Below are 23066 nucleotides of genomic sequence, written 5' to 3'. Positions count from 1 at the left end.
CTTGGAGGTGACAAATCCTTGATCCCGTTGGGCATCAGCAGCTGCTCTGAGTCCCCCTCTGCCCCCCGCCTCAGGCGAACCCTGGTAGGGTGAGGGCACCCCAGGACACCCATGGGTGCTGTCAGGGCACGCAGGGTGGCCCCAGCAGGTGGCGCTCGGCCCGTGGGACATGGGTGCCCGGGGGGCAGAGCCGTGGGAAAGGTGTGGGTGGTGGGATGCTGCAGGTGCCAGGGGCACCCCCCCCATCTTGCCACCTGCCGCATCACCTCCCCACTCCCCCTGCCCTGCTCCACTGGGTGTACTGGTGCTTTGCCCACCGTGCTGGGGCTGAGAGGTACCCGCAGCCGAGCATCACCCCATGGGACACCCAGGGAGATGTCCCCATCCCCATCTGTGCCCCTTTGCCCTCCCCAACGCCCTGGCCGGGAACAGAGCAAGGCCCATGCTGGGGCATGGGGGGGTCAGCCTTTATTTGCAGGCTGCACGCTGCCAGCATTAAATAGCACTTATAGAGGACACAATAAATAGCTCTGCCAGGGGAATAAATAACCAGCGAGCCCCCGGCTGCGCTCGCAGGGCCGTGGGCACTGCGGGGCGATGCTGGACCTGGAGTCGCAGCCTTGGCGGGGGGGGGGGTCAGCAATAAATACGGGTCTCCTGGCAGGAAGGTTCATAAATAACTCATAAATAACAGGGTGATGTGTTGAGGGGGGGGGGACGGGGACGGACATGACACCCAGCTGCGGGGCAGGGAGCTGGGTGGGTGCTCTAAAACAAGCACGGGTCGTGGGGGTGGACGCGGTGACACGGTCACGCTACGGGGCTCCACGGGAGCGGGGTGCTGGTGGGGGGGGGGGGGGGTGGTGCTCAGCGCCCGGTGCGGGGCAGGACGCAGGTGCAGCCCACCGGCACCCTGATGTAGTCCACCTCGAAGGTGACGAGGCCGGGCTGGCGGGGCGCGGGCAGGGTTTGCGCCGCAGGACCATCATGGTCTGGTGGATGGTCACCGAGTTGAGCGACGTCGTCTCCCGGCCCGTCTTCACGTCCACAGCAGCCGCTGCAGAGGCACTCGGCGAAGGCCAGCTTGCGCGGGTAGCGGTCCTCATCCTCATCGATGCTGTGGGCGAGGTGGGGGGGGGGGCCCATGGTCAGTGAGCCCCTTCCACTGCATCCCCCCACGCTGGCATCAACCTTTCTGGGCAGGCAATGGCGGGGCAATGCTCCAGGAAGGGCAGGTGAGGGATGCTCAGGGAAACTGAGGCACGGCGAGGGATGCTTGAGGAAACTGAGGCACGGTGAGGAGTGCTCGAGGAAACTGAGGCTTGGTGAAGGGTGCTCAAGGAAACTGAGACACGGTGAGGGATGCTCGGGGAAACTGAGGCACAGTGCAGCAGCCAGTGCAGGATGGGAGGGGGAGCCCACCACCAGTGAGCCCCTTCCACTGCATCGCCCCGACGCTGGCATCAACCCCTCTGGGCAGGCAATGGCGGGGGCGATGCTCCAGGAAGGGGCAGGTGAGGGATGCTCGGGGAAACTGAGGCACGGTGAGGGGTGCTCGGGGAAACTGAGGCACGGTGCAGCAGCCAGCGCAGGATGGGGGGGAGGGGGGGGCACCGTCAGTGAGCCCCTTCCACCGCATCGCCCCACACTGGCATCAACCCATCTGGGCAGGCAACGGCGGGGGGGGGGGGGGGGGGGGGGGGGGGGGGGGGGCGATGCTCCAAGAAGTGGCAGGTGAGGTATGCTCGGGGAAACTGAGGCACGGTGAGGGATGCTTGGGAAATTGAGGCACGGTGAGAGATGCTCGGGGAAACTGAGGCACGGTGCAGCAGCCAGCGCAGGGTGGCGGGGGGGGGGGGGGGCTGGGATGGGGGGGTTGTCACTCACCGGTACCGCCACGGGGAGATGGAGCGCTCGTTGGGCTCGCTGCGGAGCCCGGCGCGGAGCTGCGGCGCGGGGCAGGCGCGGGGCCGGTGGCGGCGGCGGCGGGGGGGTCCGGGGGGGGTGTCGTGCTCCCGCTCCAGCTGCGGCACGAGCTGCACCGGCACGTAGCGGTCCCAGCGCAGGCGGCGGCCCAGGAGCTGCGCGGGGGCCTCCCCGTCCCGCAGCTCCCCCGCGCTGTAGCAGTGGGCGGGCGGGGGGGGCGGCGGGCGGCGCAGGCTGCGGCACAGCGCCAGGGCGGCCAGCAGCGCCAGGGCACCGAGCCAGCCCTGCGGGACAGCCCGGGTCAGGGGGGGGCATCCCGGGATGCGCCCCCTCCCCTACCCCGCACGCACTCCCCCCCCCCTCCCCAGCCCTGGGCGGGGGGGGGCTTTGACATGCGGAGCACCAGCACACGTGTGCCTGTGCCCCCCCCCCAGCACTGACACGTGCACACACACACAGAGTACCGGCACGCGTGTATATACACCCCCCCCATACCCCTAAAGCAGTAGAACACGTATGTGCATGTATGTGCACACACACACAGATATACGCACATGTGCGCACACACACACACACACACACACACACACACACTACCAGCACACACAGACATACATGGACCTATCTATATTCATACCTGTACCTACACATGCACACAGAGAATAGCTGTATGTGTATATATATTTATACATACACAGCATGTAACAGCACACACACACGCACACATATGCAGAGGCAGTATGTACCTACACAGGCACAGAATAGCTGTATATACGCACACGGAGTGTAGCAGCACACACAGACATATATACACCTATATGTGTATATATACACACACAGAGGGAATAGCTGTATGTACACACACACACAGAGTGTAGCAGCACACACAAACATACATGCACCTACATATATTCACACACACAGAGAATACCTGTACCTACACACATATACACACACATGCACACAGAGAATAGCTGTATTTATACATATATATGTATTTTTATTTATATATACACACACAGAGCATGTAACAGCACACACAAACATCTATACACACATATATGCAGAGGCAGTATGTACATACGCAGGCACAGAATAGCTGTATATATGCACACAGTGTATCAGCACACAGACATATATACACACACAGAGGCAATAGCTGTATGTACACACACACACACACACACACACACACATGCACACACAGAACAGAGTGTATCAGCACACACAGACATATATACACCTATACACACAGAGAGAGGGAATAGTTGTATGTGCGCACACACACAGTGTACCAGCACACACACAGCCATATATACACCTACACACACACACACTGAGAACACCTGTATATATATATATACACACACACACTCACAGAGCATACCAGCACACAAACATATATACACCTATATACACACACACACACACACACACACAGAGAACAGCTGTATACACAGGCACAGAGCATGCCAGCACACATGTAGCTGTGCACATACACCCCCTGCCCCGTACCAGCGCAGCCACCTGGAGCCACAGCACACGCGCGTGCACAAATAGAGCTATCAGCACCTGGGCGTAATGCACGCGCTACTATCAGTGTGCTTGCGTGTGCACGCACACGTGCACGTATATACACACGTACACGCCCCAGGCTGCCCTTCTAGGTACATACACAGAGAGCGGCGTCAGCACATGTGCATCTAGAAGCCCACACCCAGGTAGCTGCATATATGCATACATGCACACATATGTGTCTATATGACGCACACACCAACCAGAGGCACACACACACACACATATTACCAGCATGCGTGCATAGAGCCAAGCACACGTACACATACGATACTGGCCAGCCCGTACACGTATGGAGCCCTACGCTCCCGCGCACATGTCTATACACACACGTGTGCAAAAGCAGCAGCACGCACGCCCCCGCCAGCCCGACACGTACCCACACGCACATCACCGGCACATGTGCCTCTGCACGCGTAGCAGCAGCAGCAACACCCTCCAGCTGGGCAGCCACACGTGTACACACGTGTACACACGTATGTGCGCCCCCGCCACGCGCACGGCACTCAAACCACATCCCCCCCCCCCATTGCAGCCCCAGCGTTACCATCAGACGGGCGTCGAGGTTGCGGTGAGGGGGTGATGGGGTGCGGGGGGGGGGGACACCCTGGGGATGACGAGCGACCGAGTGGCAACACCGCCGCCGTCGCCGCCTTTATATACGGTTCGGGCAGGTGATGTACGTACACACACACACACACACACACACACACATACGCACACGCACACCTGGAAACTCCAACCTTCCTCCTCCCTCCGGGCCGGCCTTAACTTCCTTCTCATTCCAAGCGTGTTCCAGCCCGGAAATCAACTTTTGACAACCTCCAAAAATTGAGGTTGAGGTGGGATTTTTGGGGTTTAGGTCATGGGAGGGCGGGCAGATGGGTAGCCAGGGCATCCCGTGCCCTCCCACGATCCGTGGCACCAGGATCCCCGTTCCCCAGCCCTGGCCCCGTTGCGCAAACCTGCCAGTGATATCACCCGCCAGTTGCCCCGGGTTGCCAGAGCAGAAATCCCAAATTGGGCAACTCTGGAAATGGCCAAAGGTGTCTGTGTCCCCCGCCGTTTCCCCCTCCCACCCAACTCTCCCTGGTCCAGCACCCAGGGATGTCCCAGCAGAGTCAGGATGACGGTGCTGAGCAGAGAGGGGAGGATGCAGGAGGAGCTGGTTTAGGGATGAGCAGAGTTTTTTATTATTTTTTATTATTATTTATTATTATTTTTTTTTATTATTATTTTTTTATTATTATTTTTTAGTTATTCTCCCCCCTCCACCTCCCGCCATCTGCAGAGCTGGGTTTGGGCTCAGCGCCGGGGGGGCTCACCCGGACCATGGCACCCTGCCAGCACCGTACGTGGCACAACTCAGCACCTTCCGTGTGTGGGGAGAGGATTGGGTGCCGGGGGGGATGTCTTTGACCAGAGAGATGGGATTTGTCCCCATTTCGGTGGTGGCTTTCTGGGGTGCCACACACCCAAGCAGGCAGGGACATGGCACGCAGTGTGCCAGGAGCACAGAAATAGGGAAGGAGAGACCCCATCTATCATCCCCCCAAGGTCTGGATGAGCCCAGAGGCACACCCAGGTGAAACCAGTTACAGAGTCCCCCCCCATTTAATACCTGTAGGATACTGGTTTAGTACCAGGTGCAAAGAGCAGAGCAGGGCTGCAGGCTGGGAGACCCCAACAGCACTGGGGGTGCATGGGGGGGTTTGGGGGCACCAGGCACACACAGCAAGGGGGTGCTCCCCCAAGACATGGGGCAGCTCTTCCAGCACCCACGGGATCAGCAGGAAAAATAAACTACACACCCCCAAGAAGGATGGGACAGACCCCCCCGAGAGGCGGGAGAGGGAGGACAGTGGCAAGCAGAGAAGAGCAGAGAAAGGAAGAAGTGGTTATCAAAATACTTTATTTCAGGGAGATCCCTCAAAAAAAAAAAAAAAAAAAAAGGGTGGGTGGGGGTAACTCCAGGAAAAAGGGCCCTCCTTGTTAGACAGACATCCCCACAACACCTTCAGGGCTCCTTTTAAATCAACTAAACCAATCCTATGCTTAAAATAAAAGACAGGTCATTTTTCCCAACCAGACTTTAGTCAAGAATATATATATATTTTTGTTCCTGGGGCGGGAGGGCGGGGGGAGAAGGTGATGTCGCCAGTAGTTCACAGCAGTTTTCGGCTCTCCCGGTACACAGTATAGAGAACTGCATTGCTGAAGACACTCAACACACAGCAGGGCTAACTAGGAGAATACAACTCGAGGCTAGCAGAGAGGAGAGGGCAGAGAGGAGGAGAGGAACAGCGAGAGCATCCCATGGGGCTGGAGTCCTCTGTGCATCCATGTACACCACGGCGCCGGCCCCGCGCGCCCTTCGGAGCCAGGACGAGTCGTCGCGGGCGTCTCAGGTGACAAAACTTCCAATGTTGTTGTCGTTTTGTTTGTGTTTTTTTTGTTTGTTTGTTTGTTTGTTTCTCTTGTGTGTGTGTGTGTGGGTTGCTTTTTTTTTTATTTTTTTTTTTAAAAAGAATCGCAGCCAAAATAAGACAGAACTGCAAAATCCCAAAGTGGCCGCTTTTACACTATTTATAAAAACAGGATCAGTCACCAAGGGGCAGAGCGGCGCTCCGCGCACAGCCCACTATACTTTCCCCGGGATTTTGGCCCGCTTGCGAGCGATGGCATCTTCCACCGCCTTGAGCTGCTTCAGGAGCTCCTCCCGTCGCGACAGGGTGCTGGACTTGCCCCCCTTGGCACCCGCAGGGCCCGGCTCCGATGCTTTGCCCGGGACGCTCGTGACTTTGCTGGAGCTCTTGGACTGAGGGGAGAGCTGGCGTTTCCTGGCAGGGAGAGAGAGAGGAGAGAGGGTGGTGAGAAGGTGCTCGCCGCGCTGGGAACAAACCCCTTTGGCATCTGCGCTGGCAGAAAGCATCGCTCTAAGCGCTGGTGGAAGAAAACAGGTTCAGGATGCAAGGTCTGGGTTTGGAAAATTGTCTGAAACAGTAAAAGATGAGCTACTCCGGGAGGATCCCAAGATTTAAACTCGGTGCCATGGCCACCGCGACAGCAATCCCGCCAAAGGCTGTGCCAGCTGGCGTGAGCAGCTTGTTGGGTGATGGACACGTGCGAGGGAGCTCACGGTTACACAAGCAAAGGGGAGAGCAGCACGGGTAAGTGCAAGGCAGCCCTGGAGAACCCCTCCGGGGTCTCAAATCCGGACAGCCCCTGCCCTGCGATGCCGCCGGGTCCCGTGGGGCGGATCTGGCCGTTGCAGGGAGCTCACAAACACCCAGCGCTGTGCTTCGGTTCTGCTCCGATGCTGCTTTGCTGCAGTCCGAAGCTGATGCTCCGGAGCAAAGTAAAACTGGGGGGGACCCTCCCTCCCCTGCACGCAGGGAGCCCAGCCAGCCCGGCACAGGAAGGACTGGAGCCACTGGTCCCCATCACTGGCAGCCAACTGGATCAGGCTGTGAGCAGGGCTGGAGGCAAGTGACCCGTGGCTCTTCCCACCGCTTCCCCTGTCCGTAGGACACAGACCCACCGTTCAGCTGCCCTAAAGAAACCCAGCGTGTCCTTAACCACCCCTGTGCCTGGGCATGGGACACGCTGAACCCACCAGGCGACACTGCCAGCCCAAAGAGCAGCAGGCAGGAGAGGGACAAGAACCAGGGATGTGGTCAACACCGCCAGGCTGGAAAGGCTGAGGTTCCTCTTCACTGCTAGAAAACAGAACCCTCGGGGCCTGAAGGACAGGGCTGTGGCAGCCAGGGGTAGGTTTTGGTTTGGGAAGACTCTGACACACAGAAATTGAGGCTGGCTCGTGCCCCGGGCTGGGGAGAGGGGATGACACGAGTCCCGCTGGCCAAGGAACGCAGGGCTGCAGCACGGGGCTGCGTTTCTTTGCTCACGGAGATCCTCGGAGAGATGACACTAGAGAAATGCAAAGCAGCACCGGCTGGCTGTGGGCAAGGAGGACAGAGGAAGCTTTAGGTGTGCTGCAGAAGGTGCTCCACAAGCCTTTAGCCAAAGGGCTCTGACTGGAGCACAGCCCAAGGCCCCTGGAGCCACACATCCAGTTCTGTAATGGGATATTCCCAGCACAGCAGCGGGTGCAGGCTGCCAAGAAATCGGACGTGAGCTGGTGACCTGTCACCAGAGGGGACGGAAAGGCGCAAAGCCAGGGCTAGTCACCGCTCAGTCTCGTGCAGAGACCACGTTTTAACATCTCACAGCAGCAAAGTGAGCAGCTGAGGGTACGCCGGGCTATGAAGGGAATCGGGCACCTGAGCCAGGTGCCACGAGATGCTCAGCAGCGGGATGAAGGGGTTGTATTTTCTTTTTCACTGGCACTACGCTAGCGAGAGGCAGGGGCACTGGCATGACTGAGCTTGCACCTAACCCAGCTGGCTCCTTTTGCTGGGACTGACCTCGAGAAAACCCCCAGGCTCCTGCATGTTTCTGAGCTGGAACGGCTTAACTGGTGGTTTCCACGTGAACCCCTGAGCACCTCTGGCTTCTGCCCAGGAAGCTCTGCGTCCTTCCTCTCCCTGTGCCTCCATGACAACTAGAAACTATGGCCAGAGAGCCTCAGAGCTGCCCCGGGAGGAGGGAAGGGATCGAACTGCTGGAGAACTGTGAGCCCCAGCCCGGCCCACAAGAGAACAAGCAGGCACTGACCTGTCTGTCTGTGCAGGAGAAGGTTTTGGGTTCTGGCCCCTCTGCCGCTCCTGCTTGGGTGAAGAGAGTCTCCCGGTCGCCTTCCTGTCACGAGAGCCTGTTGGGAAAATAGAAAGGTGACATGTTCTTGCTCATCACCAAGGTACAGGCTGCCACCCCGCCTACCGTACCGTCTCAGCCACATAACGATGCTCTCACCAGACCTTGCCAGCAAAAGGTCAAGTCCAGCAGCAGCCAGAAAAGGAACCTGCTGTTGTGCACCCTGTCTTCAGGGGGAGCAGAAAAACTAGTCAAGGCCGTGCCCCATGGTCAGCTGTACAAGACATCACCTGCGGGGAGTCGCACCGCTGGGCGAGTGCAGCTCTGCCGCTTTCGGAGCCAGCTGGGGTGAATCCATGTGCAGCATCAGCCCCGTGTTTGCTCAGCACGGGCTGAGCCGTCGTGCCCTGCCCAAACAGAGCTGCTGTGGGGACTTGGCAGGTGATGGGAAGCCCATTGGGGTCCTGCAGTAGCATTATCCAGCTTTGCTGTAGTGGGTTTCCCCAACCACTGCTGTCCCAGCACACAGAGAGGCAACTATAGCTGGAAGGCAGCCTGCGTGCCCGCCGGGCTGCCCGTGAGCCCTGGGGACGAGCCAAGCAGCATGCCCTGCCGCACTGCACCCGGACAGTGATGCTGGTGGCTGCTTATCTCACTTGCAGCAGCACTGCAGAGAGCAAAGGCTGCTACTGTTCCTCGTAGCAGCAGCTGCTTGGGTGTGTTTTAAGCCAGCCCTCTGCTCCTGAGGACTGACACCACGAGAAAGCCAAAGCTGCGGACACTGCAGATGCGATCGCAGCAAGGTTACAGAACAGGGAGGTGAGACTCGGGGCACAAACACCGACCAGCTTTGTGCTGTGACACTAGAGCACAGGCTGCACGCTCGAGGGTGCCTCCTGCGCAGTCCCAATGCAGTCAAGGGTACGTTTGCTACTGGGAGGTGAGGCTGAGCTGCCTTCAGGGCTTGTGTCCCATTTGCCACCGTTTAAAACTGCTTTATAACATACAGATTACAAATAAGCTATACAATAATTACATCTACATCTATGTATCTAGAAAATCAGCACAGTTTGCTAGGTCGGCCCATTCCTTTGTCTGCAGCTCAGCAGGAGTTGTGAACTAGATCCTAGTGCGCTCCAGCTCACCCAGTCCCTTCCATGCTGCCTTTGCAGGAGTCGAATGCAACCAGGTTATTAGCACAGAAATCTTCTCTGGCTGGCACCCAGAGTCAACAAGATACACCTACAGCTGAGACAACAGGGAAAACAATATCACGTGTCAACGCTGGCTTGTACGTCAAAACCAGGCACATCTGGCCGACGGCTCCCTCCCTGCTTTGTTTTCCAGCCGCGACAGCGGAGGCTGGAGTGTGGCATTTGGGCCCCGCTCGATGCAGCGTGCTGGCTTGGTTTCCCAAGGTGCTCACACTGCTGCCGAGGATTCAAGACAGAGGAGAACACCTGGAAAGCCCGTGTCTTTCTAAACACACGAGGCAGATCAGATTGTGTCACACACAAGTGGGGAAACAGCCTCATTTCACAGGATGGGTGATCAAGCCAACTACTGCACCCATCCTGGAGCCTCGGCAACGACATTACTGGAGAAGAGGAGGCTGCGGGATGGATGCGTACCTCCAGCAGAGACAAGAACCCTAAAACTTCAAAGTGAGGGCTTTTTCTTTTTTTTTTTTTTCTCCAGTGGACTTACACAGACATAGTGGAGCCGAAGTACTGGCATCTTGCACCACAAGACAGCTAGGCAAGGCCAGGTTTGGCCTGCCCAGGGCTGACCTCACCTCGCTTACTTCACAAACCGGAGCGTCTCACCTCCGCCGTGATTTTGCAGCAGGACAGCTAGTACGCCCGCGTTATCTGGTGGCAATCACAAGCTCTTGGGGTTTTTGGAAGGACACATGTCTGCAATTAACCTCTCCAGCAAGTGGACTCTTGCAGCAGAGACTTTCGCGGGACAATCATCACTCCGGCACCGCCTCGAGCGGCAGAGCAGGAACCCGGCCAGGCCAGGAGTCCCCGGCACAGCTGATGTCTCACCTCTGTCCGGGGACAGGTTTGCCCGTTTGGCTGGAGGAGAGGTCGGCCTGTCTTTGTCTGCCGGCTCGTATCTCTTCCTGCTTCCTTTGTCAGCTGCCTGAAACGGAATCAAAGCAGACAACGGAGCTGAGCAGCCACTTCCCTCCGGGGAGGGAAGCAGGCAGAGATATTTCCTGCAACGGGTGCCTGCGATGCGCTGGCTGGCTCATGCGAGCACATCTCCTATTGAACTCCTTGTGCATACCAGTCCTGACCATCGCTGGCACCGGGTAATTCCTCCCCCACCATAAGCTAATGGCAACATCTGCTGGCACCAGGGCTAACGCTGCGCTATTTTCCTAATTGTCAGGAACAGGAAAATAGCATTTTGTGGAGTGTTTTTTAAAGCAGCACCAAGGATAGCAAATGGCAGGGAGGCACGTGGAGCCGTGCCTTCTTCCAGGATCCGACTAGGGCAGCCGGTAGTTATGTGTAATTGCACACTCCTCCCCACGGAACGCGCTTCCCAGACTCGATAAAGGCGCCTCACGTCACAGCACAGGGAAGTAGGAGAAAACCGCGGCCTCGGACCGCAACGGGGAATTTGGGCTGCCAGAAAAAAAAAAAAACCATTAACGCTTCAAAAACAGGAACCTATGCACGTGACTGGGGCCAACACCCCGCTCCGGCACAAAACCCCACGAGGCCGAACCACCCCACATGATCTGGATTGCAATCTCAGGTGAAGGCACCCAACTGGGGCATCAGGCTGAGCCGTGAAGGGGAAAGAGCCAAGGCTGGCGGCGGCGGGCACCAGCGAGAGGCGAGGCGGTCGCCACTTTTGCCTCCTGACTCAGTTAATGACCCGTCGGCACTTCGCTTCGGCGCGGGCAGCGGGAGGAGAGTTTGCTCCCGCGTGGGACCGCGCCGCGCACGCCTTCGCCTCCGTGCTCCGGCTGCAGCCTTCGAGAAAGCGGGGAAGAGCCCTTGAAGGTGCAGCAGGAATGTGCCCCAGGGGAGCCGCCAACACAGTCCCAACTCAAGCTGCCACAGGGTGTGTGCTGCCAGACTGGTTCTGTCTGCTGCCCTTCAATCCCAGCTGCACATCCGCCCGCCTGAGCTCATCCCGACAGCACGGAGCCTGGAGCTCCCCTTGTGCCAGCCCCGAGCCCCGGTATCCATCCCATCCGCTCCTCAGACACCCAGTGCGGAGGGAATAGCACCCACCCCACCTCTCACCTTATTCAAGAGCGTCAGTTTGATCTCTTTGTGCGCGCTGAAGCCCCCCTGCTGAGACTGGGGGGCCGAGGGCTGCTGGGTCTGGAGGAGCTGCTGGGATTTACTCCCCTGGCTGGGCTTGGCTGATTTCAGGAGCTGAGCGGGCACATCCCGTTTCCGCTTTTCCTCTTTAGCACTGTCTTCTTTTTTTGACTTTCCTGTTGAAACCAGAGCGCAGATGCAGTGACTTGCGACCTGTTCCTTTTGCCTGCCCTCCCTTTGGAGAGCAGGACAAGAGGATGTCACTCCAGGGACTGAAAAAGTCCACGCCAGTTAGCACAGGACATGGCCCCAGGGTTAAAATACCCAGGAAACCAGAATTTCTGTTTAACATAAAAGTCAAAGAATAAAAAGCTCTTGCCACCAACTCAGCTACGGTCTAAAAGAAGAGAGGAAGAGCAACAGGATACTGGAATCATCCAGAACATTTAGAATCACCTCACAAGGGTGAAAGAGAACAAGGTAAGAGAGGGGGCATTGGGGATAACTCCCAGGCAGGAAAAGGCATCTTCACAGCCAGAGACACATGGATGGAAGGATGCAAATCTATTTGATCCACAGCTTCCCTTCTCCGTGGTCTCACCTTCCTCAGGTGAAGCCTCTGGGCTCCTCCAGTCTACACTGGCCACAAGCATCTGCCTCTGCTCAGCAATTTTTCTGGAGCCCACAGTATCACCAAGCAAACTGCAGGCAGATCTCTGCCTCCCCCCCTTCTTTTCCCAGGACCCAGTGAAGAAGAAAATACCAAACCAGGTACCTCTACCTTTCTTCTGCTGCGCTGGGGTTGGGGATCGGGAGCTGGCTGAGGAAACAGGACTGGCCAAGTCTGCGTACATGTCTTCGGAGTCGGCGCTGCGTACAGAGCTGCTGCTAGAGGAGGCACTAGAGACAGAAGAAACGCTGCTCACGCTCAGGGACCTGGAAAGAGCCAACAGCCTGTTACAGTCACGAATGCAACAAGAACCCGGCAGCGATGAGACAGACACCTTTGCTTCAACTCCTCTGTGTGGCTGGGATGTCAGAGAGCTGCTAAGGTAGGCAATAACCAGGAAGAGATAAAGGCTATGTCTCCTGGAGTGCAGACAATATGAAAAATCCCAAACATGTTAGATGCAAGCCTAGAAGGTACTGTTTATTTATAAACAGGATTAAGGCAATGTGTAAACAGGTCATTGTTTCCCCAGGTAAACAAAAAGTGAAAGCAGGGTGTGTGCTATCATGTACAGGTCAGTGTTATGGCTCAGGTCAAGGGTTTCCTGGCAATGTTTTTGTTGTTTGGCACACGTTTATTCATGGAGGCTTTAAAACCCCTGGAGTCCTACAGCCCCACAGCTCCTGCCCAGCTCTCCAGGGTACAGGAGAGCCCAGCTGCCTGTTTTGAAGACACACACATCGTCGCGACTGATAGCGACAGGGAAGACGGCTAGAAGATGACTATCTTCTAATAGTGCCTATGAGATGGCTATCTTCTAATGGATTCATAGCGTTAAAAACGTCAGGCAATCGCTACATTAAGGAAGACTTTCTACTTAGAAACGTATCAGACAAAAACACAGGGCTATGCACCAGATGCCCCTTCAGGGGCACACCACCGCCGCAGCTTCGCTACGCTGAAGCGGCTCCAAAAATCCCAACTAGCTCCAAACTGGTCGGCATCGCAGCCGCTGCCACGCGGGACCAGGCAGTCGCTAACCACAGGAATACTGAGGCAGCCTCTCCAGCAGGTTCTGCAGGCCACACCGACGCTGGTGCTCCAGCAACTGCCCCGCCAGCAAGGTCCAAGCTCACTTGCTGGAAGCCAGGTTGTGTACAAGTGAACGGGCTGTGGCAGCTGCAGCGCAGATGAGCCCTGGAAGGAGCCGCTACCTGCTGGTATCATAGAATGGTTTGGGTTGGAAGGGACCTCAAAGATCATTCAGTTCCAACCCCCCTGCCATGGGCAGGGAAACCCTCCACTACACCAGGTTGCCCAAAGCCTCATCCAACCTGGCCTTCAATACCTGGCCGTATCCCGACAGAGACAAGTTTTGAGAGCTCGCACCAACTGTTGCGATGGCGACTGGATGAGCCACAAGCTCCTTCTCCAGGCAAGCTCTGGGCTACAAGACTCTGACAGCAAACCTGGTTTGGGCACAGAGCATATTTCCTATGTTTCCTCCTTTTCCCCACACCTGGAAAAGCTGCACGCATGGCCCCGCTGCCACAGAAGCAGCACCTGCATTAAGGTTTTTCCCATCTCCTCCTCTCGAGCCCCGTACGGCAGGGCAGCGCAGAGCCAGCGTGCCCGAGCGCTCTCTGAACCTCTTGCATCACCCTTGTCTGATCTGATGAATGCAACAAGCATGTAGTAAACAAGTTCGTATTTCCGTAAAATAATGCGGATGTTGAACCTTGGAGTTTGACAGAGTTCAGATATGTGAATTACTGCTGGTCAGAGCCAAGTCCTACCTAATCCACTAGTTTTACACCACAGGTCTAAGTTTAAATCTGTGTCACGGGGAAGGTTCAAGGCTGCCTGTGAGGTTTCAGGGATCCCTGTGTACCAACAGATGCAAAAAACCCAAACAGAAGACTTGAAATTCACGACTCTCTACTGGAGGGAGTCAGCTGTTTACAAATCCCGCAGACTAACGGCCATATAACTATTCACTTGGGGCTAAACACGAAGGGAACTGGCCATGCAACTTTACCAGCAAAGTAAAAATATCATTAGCTGGGCCTTTTAGGTATTTTCTGACCTCCCTCTCCTGACAGGCCAAACATCTTCCCTAAGGACATTCAGAAACCAGAAGCAGTACAGGTTTAGAAGAGCAAAGCTCAATAGCCTGAAACCACCACCTGGTAAATAAATTAGGATGCGGAATTACCCTGGCCATAAGGAGACGCTTTGGTCACAGTTTAGGTAAAAATGGGCAGTTTGGCACACATGACAGATTATTTTTTTGAATAAGCCACAAGGACACTACCAATGTTGTAGTTGGTCACGACTCAGGATTGGTAACGGCACACAGTCTTGTTCCACGTCCTAGTTACCTGTAGCTTCTGAGACTCGAAGCTAGAGAGAATTTTGGCTGCAAGAAACCACGACAGTTAAGAAAAGTTATAACCTCCTCCTACTTCAACAAAGGTTACGAAGTACTGAGGCTGTACCTGGATTTCCTGGACCCAGACGGGGAGTGGGAAACTGAGGCAGACGACGATCTGGAATGAGATCTGGAGAGAGATCGAGACAAGGACCTAGATCGGGAACTGGAACCACTGTAGCTGCTGGCACTGCCGCTGATGCTGCCGCTGACAGTCCGCCTGCAAGACAGCAAACGACATCCTCACCTCGCTGCGCTCCGCCGCGAAACGGGGCGAGAAGAAACTGTTTGGGGACTGCTGGAGCACGATGCTGTTGTCCTGCATTGTGTAAGAGATGGGGGCTTTGCAAACGTAATCGGTTCAGATGTTCTTCTCAACCGTGCGTTCCCACTCCTGAGGGAGCATCTGTTTTCTGACCAGGAGATGTTTTACACCAGACTGAATAATTGCTAAGGAAAGCCAGGCAGAAAATGAGCCAAAGCACCTTAATCCTGCACTCATACCAGGAGCAAACGCTTCCTACAGTGAAAAATTGCTAACTGCGTAACGCAGTGGGACTACCTTGTATTTCAGGCTATGTATATAATCAAACACATTTTTTGTGACTAAGACACCAGTACTGACACAAATAGAGCTGTTCTGTCATTTGCCCAGCAGGGAGAGCGTAGGGCAGTGGGGTTTGTGTGGGTATATGCAAGAAAAAAACCCACCAAACCCCAAGATTGGAATAAAGAATAAAGGAAGGTGGCTAAAGGCATCCAAGATTATTATTATTAACTAGTTAAAATAAGTGAGACGGAAATTAGGACTGATGTTTCTAGGGAAAAGATCAGTTTCTATCTATGGAGACATAACTGCTCAGCCCAGGCTTTTTCTTTAGCTACTGGGAAGAAAGAGGAGATGTAATCAATTAAGAATTGACTCGGGACGCTTCTGAAAACCTGAACAGAAACCAGACTTACAGCCATCTTCAAAACACACTGACAAAAAGCATCATCATCATCATCAAAAAGCAGTAGGGGAGCTTTTCCTCCTCTCCTCCAGCAGTACTGCTGGATGCTGCTGGACCTCAGCTCCTGGGACCACACAGAAATACTCTCTGTGTGCTGGCACATGTTTAGAGCAAACAGGTCCAAACCCATCACCACAAACCACGACCCTCCGACACGTCTGATCTGCTCTCTGGACCAAAAGCACCTCTGCCTCCTCGCTGCACAGCCTCCGCAAGCAGCGGCTCTCAAACACGCCTGCTTTTGCATTGCAGACCCTGCCTCTTGAGGCATTCCGTGTATCCCACCTACCCCATCCCCCAACCAGCCTTCAGAGCCAGGAGCCACTTGCTGTGGCAAGTCACTAGCGCTCACCCCATCTCCTTCCCCCTCTTCCCATTTCCTTCCTGCCCCAGGAAACAGATTTCTTCTTTAATACTGAAGAGTCCTTGTAGTTAGTTGGTAATCCCAAGAGAAATCCAGGATTTGCTCTATCTTCCAGGAGATCAAACCTCACTCCACCTCACATCTTTCTTACCTCCTGGGTGGAGTCCTTGTCTGACGTTCCTTCCTTCTTGCCTCTCGATTATCGCCTGGTTTGGCTGGCTCCGGTGCAGCTGTTGTAATTTTAGTGAGTGGCTGAGGGACTGGAAGGGCAGCTAATTTCTTCACAGCTTTTTCACTACAAAAAAAAAAAAAAATCAAAATTTTCACGTGTGTGAGATCAAAGTCAGTAGACAGAGAGCACAGACATTTTCAAAAGCGACGAACGCGCTCACGTTTGTTGTTAGCTAAATATTATACAGACGTAATTGCTGCAGCTAGAGACACGTGGCTTTGTCATCAAAATACTGTCCAACGACACAGATTCCCTTTTAGGGATCTGTTTCCCATACTGTAAATCCAGTCACCTTTTTAGAGACAAGTTACTATACAACAGCCAATTTTGGAGACATTCTACTTGTAAATTAACTGGCGAAGCAGACCGTGTGGAATCGCTGCTTCTCATCCACTTGATTCTGTGCATTTTTATCCAAAATACATATACTGACTTAAAACCCGCCAGCCAGGCTTCAGGATCAAAGGCACACAGCTTATGCAAAGATGCTCTTTTTGGCTCCATCGCACGGATTAGTGTGTGGAACACTGGTCAGGTTAACACCACCGCGGAGCGCCGCTACGCAGCGTTGGCACGGCTTCATCGAGTCTGGGCTCGGAGCACTCCAGCCTCTGCTCTAACAGCTCAACATCCCCAGCACTGGTGTCACACCTACTATTAACTGGGGAGGAGGTGGCTGCCTGCATACAAAAATAGAGACTGTTAATTCCTGCTCTTGTACTTAATATCCGTGTTCATCCCCTGCAGAACACAGGATTAAGTGCAGGCAATGTCAAGTAGCAAAAACAAGCCCCACGCTAGTGCAGGCTGCTGGCTGGTGTGGTGTGTCACCAAACCAGCACTGCAAACGTGCACTAGAAGGGGGTAAAGACATGGCCGGAGGTGGAGAGCGTGTCCTTAGAGGGTTGAACCCTCTGAGTTGAGAAGAGAAAACAAACCAAACAAACAAAAAAGCAGGTCAATAAGTTACGAGTGTGGCAAAGGGGATTGTCCCATATTCTGGAGAATTCAGGGGGATTCCCACGGTGTAATTTATTTGCAGGTCACCTTAGAAGGGGTGACATCACTATGGTGTTGTGTCACCCTTCGACGTATCCATAATTTACTACGTATTACAGGAGTTTGTGAAACAGCAACTCCGAGTATTTAAAAGAGCATGAGTGTTGGCATGATCTGTTGAAGGAACAGTTCCATAGCTATAGTAGTGTTTCAATTTGTCTCCAACATTAAAAGTAGATGAACCATTTCTTTATTCTAAGGCTGTGCATTAACTAAAGCTACAGCAGAGAAATGAACTAAACTTTCTCGTAGCTCCTGTACAAACGTATCTGCACACACAGTGTTTAAACAGCAAATCATGGATGTGGTTAAAACACTCACGGATACAGGATGGGGGCCTTGATGTGGCACGTAGGGACAGAGCTTGGTGGTGGACTTGGTAGTGTTTAGGTTAACAGTTGGACTCAATTTCTCCAACCGAAACGATTCTATAGAATACTTACAGATATCTGTACGTTTTAACTCAGATTTAAAACGTGAAAGTGTCATCATTTAATTATATATGCAAAGCTAAGCATTTTTCTGTGTGGGTCATGTTTTGCATCTTCCATTTCTTCCTCAAACTGTCAACCAGGTCAGCAGGGTCTGACTCAGGAACTAGGCTACTGCTTGGAAGCTTTTCTGCGCTGCGATACCAAAACGGAGACAAAGCCTTACCCTTTACCAGCAGGTGGTAACAGCTCCCCTTTCGCCTTTGCGAGCGGCTTGTGCGGAGACGGTGTTGGAGAAGGAGAGGGTGAAGATGAGAAGGACCGTGATCTGGAAAAGAAGGACACATCGCTCAGCTCAGTCTCTGGGACTGCAGAAGGCTTTCCTGGCTCTCAGTGCACTTAGCCACCCCTCCTTCCAGCTAGCAACTGCATCCCAGGAACTAGTCCCCATGGGTCTGAGCTTATCCTACTTACACATCTGAACTCTGCTCAGCAAAACTCACTTCTGTCACCAGATCAGTGGTAAAAGTAGCAAACAAAAGGAAAAAACAGGGTCAGCTGCAAAAGCAGCGCTCTCAAGTATTCCACACCAACATCTGAGGCTTTCTCAATACTCTCTGTACACTCCTTAGGGAGAATGTGTCTACAGGTAAGTAAGTAGGATTTTAACTCGCAAGTTCAGGACAATTTGTTCTAACCTGCTGTATGTTCCTGTAACTCCTACTGCAGTCCACAATCCTTTAAAGAGAAGCAAAAAAAAAAAACCATCTTGGGAGAAAGATATAAAAAATACATCTAACTGGTATCTTGGAACACAAGGAGAAAAATTAAGCCAACAGATCAAAGGGGAAGAGTTGTTTCCTAAGATCAGGACTGCCCAAAGAGGCAAGCCACTTAGACAGCACACCAGATGCTGGAGTTCAAGTGATTCACCCCACTGCCAAGACTGGAAGTACCCTTCTTGCAGCCTTGTACTTCACAGAGAGCCAGACACCTCGGTGATGGGCTTTCTGAAGGACAGTTAGGCACTCGGGTGCTCCTCACTCTTGTACTTTCAGCATCGAGGTTGGCTCCCACCCGAGCCTCTCCTGGGAGAAACCACCTCTGTGAAAGCAACACCGTGTGCTGCCACCAACTGCGTGATCCACTCTGGGTACCTGTGCAACTTCAGCTCTGAAGAGGGGCCTACCTAGGGAGCCAGTTCTCCTACTATGCATATTCCAGACTTGGGAAACTGTCTGCAGGGGCAAGGAAGTGGCAGAGTAATAAACATGCCTCTGTTTAATCAGCGCGGGACACTGCATCGCAACTTTGAAGTGTGAGGACTATCAAAAGACACAACTGCATGGGCTGCTTTAATAAAGAAATATGATTTGCCTCTTTAAATAGAAATTCCAGTGCACCAGAAAAGATACCAGTAACTTCTTCCAATCATAAAATGCAAATGATGGCAACGTTAATCTCAGCCAGGCTCCTACAACCGCTCAGCTACCACAGGCATGGGAAACAGCCCAGCCACAACAGCCAGTACTCGTGGGTGGGGGTACTGGGAGGGAGGTACTGGGGAGTCCACAGTACTCGTGGAGGGGGTGGCTGACACATCTGCTTCCTGCACCAACCAAACCAGCAGGCTGCTTTGCAGTCTATTGTATCTACCTCACTCAGAAAAGTGGTTTGAAAGTGGTTTCATCTCAAGAGCTGGCCATTTGCTTTTAAGTAGCAGCAAAAGTAGTTGTTAGCAAGCGTTTGGAAGGCACCACACCATTCCTTTCAAAGCCAAGGAGTCGTTACCTGGACCTGCTGCCTGAGAAAGAGCTGTGTCTTGAAGAGCGACTAGAGTAAGAGCTGTAAGATGATGATCTGGAACGAGATCGCGAGGAACCTGAACCAGAATAGGTGGATGAACGAGAAGAGGACCTGAAAGAAAAATACTCAAATTCAGCACCTCTCAAAAGTCCTCCAAGACCAAGGTCTTATTTCTAGTACACTCTTCCCAAGTTCTCAAACACTGCTCCAAAAATTACCAGCCTTGTCCTCGGTGGTCTGTCAGGACTACAGCCCCTCCTCAGTCCTCCCCTTTTCTTTTAGAGAGGATCCCGTTGTTGCTACCCTCTTTGCTCCCTTGAACAGGCCTCCCCTCCTTTAGCTCCTGTCTTTCCATCCCTTTTTGGGAAATCCTTCCACACATTTTTATGCCTTTTCATCAGGCAATCCCCTGACAGGTCGGGTCACACAGGTATGGGAAAACAGAAAAGTTTCAGGTGCAGTGATCCCAAGAAGAAACGCTATCTACTTCAGGAGGACTTTGGATTTTAGATCCATATCTTCAATTCAGTGTGTTCCTCATTCCTCTCTGATACTTTCCCCCCCTCTTTTCAGGAGCTTCAAGTTCAAGCATTTAAAGAAAATGGATACAGCTTATGCCTCAGCTCTCCTACATTCAGGGTGCTTCTTTCTGATATGTTTTTTATCTCGCATGTGCTGGTTTCTGAGCTCCACTGCAGCCCTCTAAGGCTCTGTCAAGCCTCCACCACCTCAGTTTTTCCCCAGTTGCATCAGCAGGCTCTTCCTGGAATTGGCTCACCTCGCCCTCCTAGCACTCCAGAAGTGAAGAGGCTCCAATTTTTACAGCTTCCAGCTTTTTCTGCTCCTATTAAGGTCAGTTTTCACTCACCTTGAAGAGCCAGAAGCCGAAGCTGAAGAAGCAGAGGTTTTTCTGCGCCTACGTGCACGGCTGGGAGAGACGGAGACACCGAGTTTCTTTTTGGGGGACTTGGATCGGCGCCATGGGTCCTTCCATTCATCCGCTCTCTTCGACTGGGTGGTGGTAATTGTGGTTGCCTCCTTCTCCTTCTTTGGTGGCTCAGGCTGACGGCTGGAAAACAAAGAGGAGTTAAGGAGCTGGGATTTTTTTTGTATAGTAAGGTTAATAGAAACACAGGGCCAGGAAGAGTTCTCAGAAATTCCTCCTTTATACCAGTACCGGCTCTTACTTTCCCCTGTGGGATATTCAGCATCATTTTGGGGTGAATAAGCATTAGAACAGCTATCATTTTGTAAATTGGTGACTGCAAGCCCTTCGAAGCTGCAGTTTTGTGAACTACTTTGTCCCACCGACCAAGCAGTGACGTGTTTGTCGACTTCAGCTTCGGCTTTTGGCCTCCAAGGATCGGAAACGAGCACATGCAAGAGGGCAAAGGGAAACCTGGTTCTTCCTACGCCTACGCCAACCAGCTAGAGCTGGAGCAACCCAAACCTGGTAGGTGGAGACCCCAGTGCAATGAAAACACTGAACAGAGGTAGACCAAGGACAGACTTTGAGCGTGCACCTGAAACACCTTCGCAACACAGCAAACTGCTGGAAACAACCAGCAGGCACCAGGAGAAGAGACTCAGCCTGAATTACTCTCCTGCAGTTCCCTTATCAGAACATCACGTGGGACTGTGTAACCAGCCTCACCAGAGCCAAGACACGCTGATCTGTTTTTACCCTTAAAAAAGGGGACAGTCGCCTCATCAGCTGGGCATAAACCAGTTTGTAACGAGTGTTTTATCACCGTATTATTCTCTAGGTGCTTATAAACACCAAACACTGCCCTCCTGTTGTTGATAACCATAAAGATGTGAGGCTAGAAACCTGCCATCTCCTCCTTTCCCTTTTAAGGGCTCTACTTGCATGTCCCTTTTTTCTTGGATTCTTTGGGCTTCCCTTCTCCTCCACAACCCCACGAACATAATTCTGCGCTAACTTTTCAGCACCTGCACCAGCTTTAAGTACTCCAGGCTGAGTTTCTTCAGGTCTAGACTTTATTACCTCTCTTATCTACCGGTGATTTAACTTGGGATTTTTCCTCACCCTGACCTGCACATGACTGTTCAATTACTGGGTTATAACCTTCTCCCTTGGGCTTTAGACAAAGTCTGTGCTTGCTTAAAGGTTTATGAAGTCTGTTGCGCTCGTTAAATCACCAGTACAATGATGTCTTTATTCCTCTTCTCAGAATTACGAACCCTCTTGCTCTGAGGATTTGGGGGAGGAAAGGCACCTTCCATCGCTGGGTTCAGCCAGTACCACCCCATTAGTCACACGACTGAAGCAACCACTCCCCACGCTACTTCCTCTACCTTTTGTGATAAAAAAAAGCAACCACCAAGTTTTCTAATAATCCTACGGACTGTGATTCTTGCCACAACGCTTTTCCCAACAGACAACGGGATAATTAAAGCTTTTTGGTAGCAGCCTGCTTTGCCCTTTGAAGGCTTCACTAGTCACGAAGAAGTCTCACCTCCTCCTTGCTTGGTAGTATTAAACCAGCCCCAACACAGTTACAACTCCTACGGCCTCTCGCCTCTTCCCCTGACTCCAGAACTGGTACATGTTGACTTTAAAATCCAGTGCAGCATCCTACTCTTCCCCTATCTTTGCTGAGATAACTACAGCAACTTTATAATTTGCCCCACATCTATCTCGGTATACACAGAATTTTACAGGAGGAGAAACTCTTCTTTCAAGTTCACCTCTCCCACAAATCTCATTCCAGCCTCAGAAGAGCATGCTCATGGATTAGCACACAAAATTGCTGACTGCCTAGTAAGAGAGTGCCAAGCAGGGCTATGGCTCAGCATTATTCACCAGCATCTTCATTCAGCAGCATCATCCTCTCCAGGGCTGCTCTAACACACGCTATTTAACACAGTGAGCTGGTCTAGTTTTCCATATTATAGCCACAATTATACCTGAGCATCTAATCATGGAGGAAGACCATGACTCTGAACATGGGGATGAGATAGACTGGACCTATTATTTATACTCTGATAACGCCAAATAGTCATAGCCAGGATCAAGCTCTCATTCCAGCAGAAGCAGTACTAACTCATTTTGAAGCCTTCTTGACCTCTGCAGTATCTTCAAAGCAACTAAGCACAAAGCAGGAAGAAAAAAGAAGGTTTGGAACAGCGTACATACGTTGCATCAAGCAGAAGGCTAAAGAGCAGCAGAAAGGAGAACACCATGCGAGGATGTTCATGAGTAACACCAGACTACATCCTGCTCTAACATCCCTTCCCAAGGGACCACACTCCACATGCTTTGGGAGATGGAGGAGGAATATTCTGCTGGCACAGGTGGGCAGAGAGGCAGTTCCACCTCAAGACCTGGATAAAGCCTGCTGAGAAGCTTTTCACTGCAGCGTCCAAGGTGACACAAATGTGAAAGACAAGGCGAACAAACAACCTTGCCCCTCTCCTGGACCAACTCTCTCCTGCAACAGTTTTCCGAAAGACAAGTCTCCTACAGAATTTGTTCTCTGTCTCTCAAGAAAACCTGAACTCGCCCACACTCATGTCCAACAGGAGCACA

At 53.0% G+C, this 23066-nt stretch overlaps 2 protein-coding genes across 4 annotated transcripts in view; both read right to left on the bottom strand.

Moving 5' to 3' along the window:
- Window positions 1-867: 867 nt before the first annotated feature.
- On the bottom strand, window positions 868-4835 carry IL17C (interleukin 17C). Its single transcript, XM_086621264.1, is given in 5 exon segments — window positions 868-960; window positions 963-1049; window positions 1051-1117; window positions 1888-2210; window positions 4827-4835. Coding segments are annotated over 5 exon segments (579 nt in total).
- An 801-nt stretch (window positions 4836-5636) lies between these two features.
- Window positions 5637-23066, bottom strand: part of ZC3H18 (zinc finger CCCH-type containing 18) — a 49368-nt gene continuing 31938 nt past the window's right edge. For 2 of the 3 annotated variants that reach the window (XM_086620907.1, XM_086620906.1), the window contains 10 exons: window positions 20382-20582; window positions 19499-19624; window positions 17934-18035; window positions 16137-16280; window positions 14676-14828; window positions 12283-12443; window positions 11487-11683; window positions 10269-10365; window positions 8179-8275; window positions 5637-6341 (listed from right to left, as the gene is read on the bottom strand). In XM_086620907.1, coding sequence (XP_086477033.1) covers window positions 6143-6341; window positions 8179-8275; window positions 10269-10365; window positions 11487-11683; window positions 12283-12443; window positions 14676-14828; window positions 16137-16280; window positions 17934-18035; window positions 19499-19624; window positions 20382-20582 — 1477 coding nt within the window. In that variant the 3' untranslated portion in view covers window positions 5637-6142. The other variant, XM_086620908.1, reaches the window with a different exon arrangement.

Source organism: Tauraco erythrolophus, chromosome 15 (assembly GCF_009769465.1).
Source record: "Tauraco erythrolophus isolate bTauEry1 chromosome 15, bTauEry1.pri, whole genome shotgun sequence".
NCBI lineage: Eukaryota > Metazoa > Chordata > Aves > Musophagiformes > Musophagidae > Tauraco > Tauraco erythrolophus.
Note: the sequence above shows the minus strand (reverse complement) of the source record. Positions and strands in the feature narration are given on the sequence as shown.